We start from the raw sequence: 6729 nt of genomic DNA on the forward strand, positions 1-6729 counted from the left end.
TGTGCATCTGTGTGTGTGTGCATCTGTGTGTGTGTGCATCTGTGTGTCTGTACATCTGTGTGTGTGTGTGTGTGCGTACCCATCTGTGTGTGTGTGCATCTGTGTGTGTGCATCTGTGTGTGTGTGCCTTTGCCTCTCGTTCTCTCAGATGTCTTGAGTAACAAGCACGCTGTGGTGAGTCCTCCTGCTCAGAGCTGCCCTCTTCACAGTCTTCACGTTACCTCTGCATTTCTGTCCCCATCCACTTTCTCCTAGTAAGTGTGCCTGCGTGTAAGAGGGCTACAGTACCCATGCTTCCTGTGTCCTAAGGTGTGGCATTTAGGTCTGAACGTGTGTGGTCAGTTTCCTCAGTCATAGCTTTCTTCCGATCACTCCTCGGATCAAGCCTGGGGTCGGTTATGACAAAATCACTTATGCCCATAGGTGCACCTGCCCTTACTCGCTGATGCCCCTTGTGTACCTGGAGTGCTGTGTGGTAAAGCTGAGTGTCCTGGCTGTGTGGCACTGGAGAGGCAGGGCGACAGGCTGTGCTTGAGCAGCCCCTCTGGCTCTGCTCAGTAGAACCCGAGTGACACTAAGGCAGCCTGCCCATCTGTCCCTTGCAAGGTTTCTAACTCAGTAGGTCCCCAGGGAGGGATAAGGCATGCTTGATCGGAAATCCTGTGGATCCGGGGCTCTGTCTGACTCTTGCTCCTCACAGACAAGCACACAAGTGTATTTGTATGTGTCAGGTCTGACTCCCAGCCCTGTTCTCTTCTGAGCCAGAGACGGCTGCATCCTGGGCTATGCTAAGCCTCCTCCTGTGCCTTGTCCTAGTAAGATACACTTTCTCAGCTCTGAACTGTGTGCTGTGCCGGCCCCTCCCCCTGCCCATGGGAAGCAGGGGATTCACATTACATCCTGTGTCTTCTTGGTTTCAGGCATCAGCAATGCAGAGGCGCGGCAGCCAGGGAAGGCGCCCAACTTCAGTGTCAACTGGACAGTGGGCGACACTGCCATTGAGGTGATCAATGCCACAACAGGGAAGGACGAGCTCGGCCGCCCGTCCCGCCTGTGTAAGCACGCGCTGTACTGTCGCTGGATGCGTGTACACGGCAAGGTACTGAGGCGCCCTCGCTGGGTGTCGGCCCACCTCCATCCCTTCCATCCCTCCCGGCTTCCACCGTCGGGTCCTCATTGCAGCCCTCCTAACACGATCATGTCAAAAGAAATCGTATTTCTTCAGACTGTTGCTAGCTTAAGAGTATGGCCCTGGTTCCAGCCTAAGAGCTGCCTCAGAGTCAGCGTCCTCCCTTCCCTCTAGTCTCAGCTGCTGCCCCAGCCCTGGGGAAGGAGATTACCTATCACGAAAAGGAAGGGCAGTCAGTGAACACTGCTGCACCAGCTTCTGTTCCCTTCATCCAGGATCAGAAACTTACCTCAGCTGCAGAGCTCTTTACCCAAGTAAACCCAGATAAGGCAGGGTGACATTGGTTCTCAGCTAAGCCAGGGATACGGGTTTTATTATTATTATTAGGACAGCTCAGTGCAACAATATAGGGCTCCCCTGTACTGAAACCCCCCATCCTCAAGGGGACAGACAGATGCTATCTTGGTGACCCTATCCTCTGGGATCTGCCAGAAGCATAGGTCTGCTTCTATCTGCAGCTGTCTGTCTGACCAGCAAGCCACTGCTTAGAGGTTAAACTGAGCCTTAGCCCTGGCCTCCTGCCGGTACCATTCCATCTAGGAGAGAACCTTCTGTTTGTTCTTTCACAAGCCAGCCCAGCTCTGAGCATCCTTTTTTGAACGTCACGCCAGGTTCTTGTCTCTTCTGCTGCTGCTCCAGTAGTTGCTTTACATGTGTGTGCATGTGTCCTTCCACAGGTTCCCCCCCACCTGCTGCGCACCAAGATCACTAAGCCCACCACATACCACGAGTCCAAGCTGGCCGCGAAGGAGTACCAGGCCGCCAAGGCACGTCTGTTCACTGCCTTCATCAAGGCGGGGCTGGGTGCCTGGGTGGAGAAGCCCACAGAGCAGGACCAGTTCTCCTTCACTCCCTGAGCCAGGCGGGTGTCGAGCACAGAGTGTGAGGCTGTGGTGCCGAACCGTCCCCCAGAGCCTTGCATCTGAACTGGGACAGGTGTGCACCTCGGGGACGGCACGGGGAGTCTGGGGGAACCACTGGACATGAAGCATCATCCCCGGCAGCTCTCACCCCAACAGGGCAGCGTGGGGATGTGTAGGGTGCCGGGCGCCTCACATCTGAGTAGGGATGAGGTGCACAGTGGGTGCACGGGGGCGCAGGGGCCCATCAGCACCCCTTGCCACACATTTCCCCTCTCGAGCTACCCAGTGACCGTTTTATATCTCAGTTTACATTAGACCCCGAGTTCTACTGAGTAGGGCTTCCACAAGTGTAGGAAAATAGAAATTACTTTGTGTGAGATTCTTGAATAAATAATTTATTCAGAGCTAGGAATGAGATTTATAAAATAAGAAGTAATTATGTCAGGTCACTTTTATGCCACATTATTTTAATTGCAAAAAAAAAAGAAAAGAAAAAGAAAAGAAGCGTTTCTATGTGAAAGAGCAGGAAACTATAGAGGTAGGAAGTAGAGCCGCCACGCGCACGTCTGTGTGGGGCTCCTCTCCGTAGGTCCTTCACACCCAGTAGGTCCGCACAGTAGGTTTTAACAGCTCTCCTGGGGCAGCCCCAGCATGATATGGTGTGACCTCGGCACACATCTGGCCCTGCATCTGGGATCCTGTGTCCTACAGAGTCAAGACCTAGGTTCTGCTGCCTCTAGAATCGCCCACGCTCCTGGTTAGGCTCAAATCATGGAAAAGTCTATTTGCTTCTAAGTAACTGAAGATGAAATCTGTCCATAGCCCACCTGGGCTAGCCATCATTTAGGGGTTCTAACCATATAGGTTTTGTGACCTAGAGGTACTCAGTAGGGCTGCTTACGCAGTCAGAGCACAGCCCTCCTTCTGCCCCTCCCTTGGGATCTGGTGGGTAGGAGCCACTGAGCGCTCAGAAAGCTTCACAGGATGGGAAGAGTTGTAAGCAGGTACCGTTCTTGTTGGAGCATCCCACATAAGGTATTCCTTCCAGCTTTATCAGACACGTATTTGAGAAGTAAAACATTCAGGTTGAAGCTGGTGGGACAGTGTAAGCCTGGAACGCTGCAGACCAGACATTGGTGTCTCCACAAGCAGGCCTGGGTGCTCCTGGCATCTCGGGGTTGAACCCCAAGATGCTGCCTAGCACCCTTTCTGCACAGAGTGGCACCCAGGGCCCTGGAGTGGACACCTGGACCTCCTGTGTCAGACTTGCCCCAGGTGCCTTGTTGTTTCCACTCAGGATTAGGGAGGAGTAGAGGGAGGAGGGGCTGTGGCTGTCTGCTCAGTGTGCCAACCTGGTCCAGCAGGTTGCTCTGAAGAGCTTCAGGACCGTGAGCAGAGAAGGTGCAGACTCACCCCTCAGCACACATCTGCCATGGCTGCATCCAAAGCTCTGACAGCTGTGTGGCTCCAAGCTGTTCACCCAGGTGTTCGTGTCCTTGACACACCGAGAGAGAAACAGAATGAGAGCATAGCCACTGTGGGTTCCACCAGAATCCCAGCAGGCCTCAAGAGGCTGTGTGTCATTGCCTGTGTGAGACTTACCTGTGTCTCCATGTCAGGAGCCCTGTTGTGTCCTTGTGGGTGTCTCCCAAGGTTCTCGTCCTGTGGGGCTTGATCTTCGAGCCATGAAGGTCCTACCAGAACTCCCTAGTGACACGTGCTATCTCGGATCTCCTCAGATCGCCACCTGCCCCCCTGAAAGGGAGCCCTCTCAGGCAGGATTTCTGGGCCTTGTGTGCCATGGCAGGGCCACCTTTGGGTAAAATGCACTGGGGCTCCTTAGAGAAATGGTCTCATTTTATCACAGTACCACACCTCCCCCCACAGGCTCCTGCACTTTCTAGAAAGAAAAACACATGCTGGTGTGTTCTTACTCTTGCTTTTAAATCATGTTTCTTCTAGTGGAGATGGGAAGATGGATTTTGTTTGTTTTTAAGTACATTTTGGTTAGAAAGTATAGCAAAAGTATATTCTATATACAATAAAAACCATGCTTACATATGGCTTCCCATGTCAGATAACAAGGGCGCCCAACCAGGAAGTGAATGCTACATGCACAGAGCATCTGAAACCATGGGGGCTGGTCCTGCTTAGACTTGACCTAGGCCGGGAAAGGAGAGAAAGGAGGCACCCTGTGGTGAGGAGGCAGCAGTCCCTGCACCCAGGATACGGTAGCTCGACAGCCCATCTGTGACCAGAGAAAAAGGAAACAAATACTAATTTAAGACACTAAGCTCTTCTAGCCTCTTCCCGAAGGTCCCCATGATGGTGTCGTTCACTCCCAGGATCTAAATGTCACAGACTCAGCAGAAAGCTTGACACACCAAGACACATTTCCCTGATGGAAATGTCTTGGATACTTCAACAGGTAAAGGACAGGAGCTTCTCTGTTCTGTGTGCCTAGCTAAACCCGAAGGGTTAATTCCACAAAGCAGTATCCCTCGGGGTTATTCAGGCCCATCGTCCGCGGGGCAATAGCTGCACAACAGGAAGGTGTGGTTGCTGGGAGTCCTGGGTGGGGTGTCTTGTTTCTACAGAGCTGAGGCTCTCTACTTAGATGTAGGCAGGGTGAGTGTGGTGCCTCTGCCGTTAGCCCTGACCCCTTCATGGTGTCAGGAGGTAGCACCTCTCCTAGCAAGGGACACCAAAGAACAACTTTGAATCTGAGTCTTTCAACATTCTATTTTGAAGTTTTTTTTTTTTTTTTTTTTTTTTTAGTAATTAAAAAAATATTTGTAAGTGTGCAGGCCATTGTCTCACAAGGCATGTTTGTTTTATCCCCCAGCTCCTCTTGCCTCCAGACTGTACATGCTGCTTGGTTTTTAAACTTTAGTTTCAGACAGGTGCACCTGGGCAGCCACCAGAGGGTCAGGGATGTGGGGTGAGGTGCACATCACCCTGCGCCAAGAGTAAATACACACAATGCAGGAGCAGCTTGTCACTTCCAAAATACTTTACTCCAGAAATGTCAGCTCTTCCAGTCAGAATTTTGCTCCAGAAAGAGAAATAAAAATGAGCTGAAATACAAACCTGTAAGTTCTTGAAATTAGGGAACCTCTCAGAAGATCCCTTCATCTCGTCAGCCCCAGACCACATCGTGAGAAGGGCAGTGTATGCGTTCAGTGTGTACAGCTTGTGTGTGTCCTTGTCTCTAGGCATATCTATCATGTGACAGTCTCCCCAAGGCTTAGGGGGTGGTCGCCCACTCTGTAGCTTTGAACTGCTCCACACTGGGACTAACTGGGTCCATGAGACATTAGGAAATTGGAATTGGGAAGCCTCCGACCCGCCAGGGACTGTGAGGGAATTAGTCCCATGGTCTGACCAATCACGGCTGACTCCTCAGTGCACTCTTCGTTCAGTTCCTGGGGAAATGTTCAGTCTCTGTGGTAGTGCCTGTACTTTCTGTTAGCTGTTTGAATGCAAGTGCCCAGCCTCAGAAGCACTTAACTGTAGCCACAGCGGGAGCTGATGGTGCAAACGGAACTGATGGGCCATTCTTCTGAATGGAACACAGCAGGTTAAAAGCACAGTTTGTGGAATGTTAACGGGATAAGCCCCTAAAAGCTGTTAGCTTTTCCAGGCTTTGAGTTATATACTTTTAATTTGATTTTAAAGTTTGGACACTTTTACATGAATGTAATTCAGCCGAGAAACGTGTTGCTAAGATACAATCCTCAGTGTTCTCTGTATGTATATTTATGTATATACCACATGTTACAGCCTGCATGAGCTTCCTCACACCGAGCCCAGCCGGAACTGAGCATGAGACGCTGTCACATGTAGACAAAGGACTGAGATGTTCTCAATAAAGACTAAGACGTTTCACTATGACCTGTGTGGACATTTTCCTTTTCACGTCGTCCTCGCCTCCCTTGCTTTCGATCGTGACTTGAGAGGTGTGGATAGCTGCTCTTGAGTGTGTCTGGCCATGTCACCTCCTGTCCACTGTACCAAGTGCTCGGCGCATTCATCCGCCTCTCCTACAGGGTGCTGTAGAAGGAAGGACATTCATGATTCTGGGGGGGTTGGCTACAAGACTGTTCTAGTGTGGTCTTGAGAGTGTGTGTATTCTGTAAGAGAGCATGTGAGCGAATCTACCAGGAAGGGATTCGAGCTGTGGAACCTAGGATGGCTTTTCGTGTCCCGTTGAAAACACCTATTTGGTTGATCTGTAATTAAATATAAAATAAATATAGAAGTGTTTTTTAAAGAGTCAGAGTCGTGTGCACCATGTGTCTTTTAAAAACAGCACAGTTAGAGACACGGCCTGCTTCTCTGCTTTGGAACTGGTCAGGGAGTAAAACCAGTTCAGCTGAGAGTTTGACTTTCTCTACTAAGTGAAACACGTTTGTCTTCCGTTGTTTATCTCAGGCTGAAAACAGGGAAAGCCAAAATGGAGGCAAACAACTAACTGTTAAGTGTAAACTGTTAACCTGTGTGACCTAACAAAGCCAGCTGCCTCTGCTCCTTCCACGCCCTCCTCTCCAGGGTCAGAAGGCCACTTGGGTACCTACCCAAGTTGGGTCTCAGGCAACTTACTTCTCTGCTTGTGTCTTTTATTTTGTGTGAATGAACCAAATGTTCTTTAAAGTATCATGAATTCAGGACTGGCGA

General features: G+C 50.6%; 1 protein-coding gene across 3 annotated transcripts in view; it reads left to right on the forward strand.

Annotated features, from left to right (window-relative positions):
* Positions 1 to 5946, forward strand: part of Adarb1 (adenosine deaminase RNA specific B1) — a 122565-nt gene extending 116619 nt beyond the window's left edge. For 2 of the 3 annotated variants that reach the window (XM_028773946.1, XM_028773947.1), the window contains 2 exons: positions 921 to 1099; positions 1867 to 4818. In XM_028773946.1, the coding sequence (XP_028629779.1) occupies positions 921 to 1099; positions 1867 to 2046 (359 nt within the window). In that variant the 3' untranslated portion in view covers positions 2047 to 4818. Of the gene's footprint in view, positions 1 to 920; positions 1100 to 1866 lie in introns of all 3 variants that reach the window. The other variant, XM_028773945.1, reaches the window with a different exon arrangement.
* Positions 5947 to 6729: the final 783 nt, after the last annotated feature.

Source organism: Grammomys surdaster, unplaced genomic scaffold, assembly GCF_004785775.1.
Source record: "Grammomys surdaster isolate TR1022 unplaced genomic scaffold, NIH_TR_1.0 237, whole genome shotgun sequence".
In the NCBI taxonomy this organism is placed as follows: Eukaryota; Metazoa; Chordata; class Mammalia; order Rodentia; family Muridae; genus Grammomys; species Grammomys surdaster.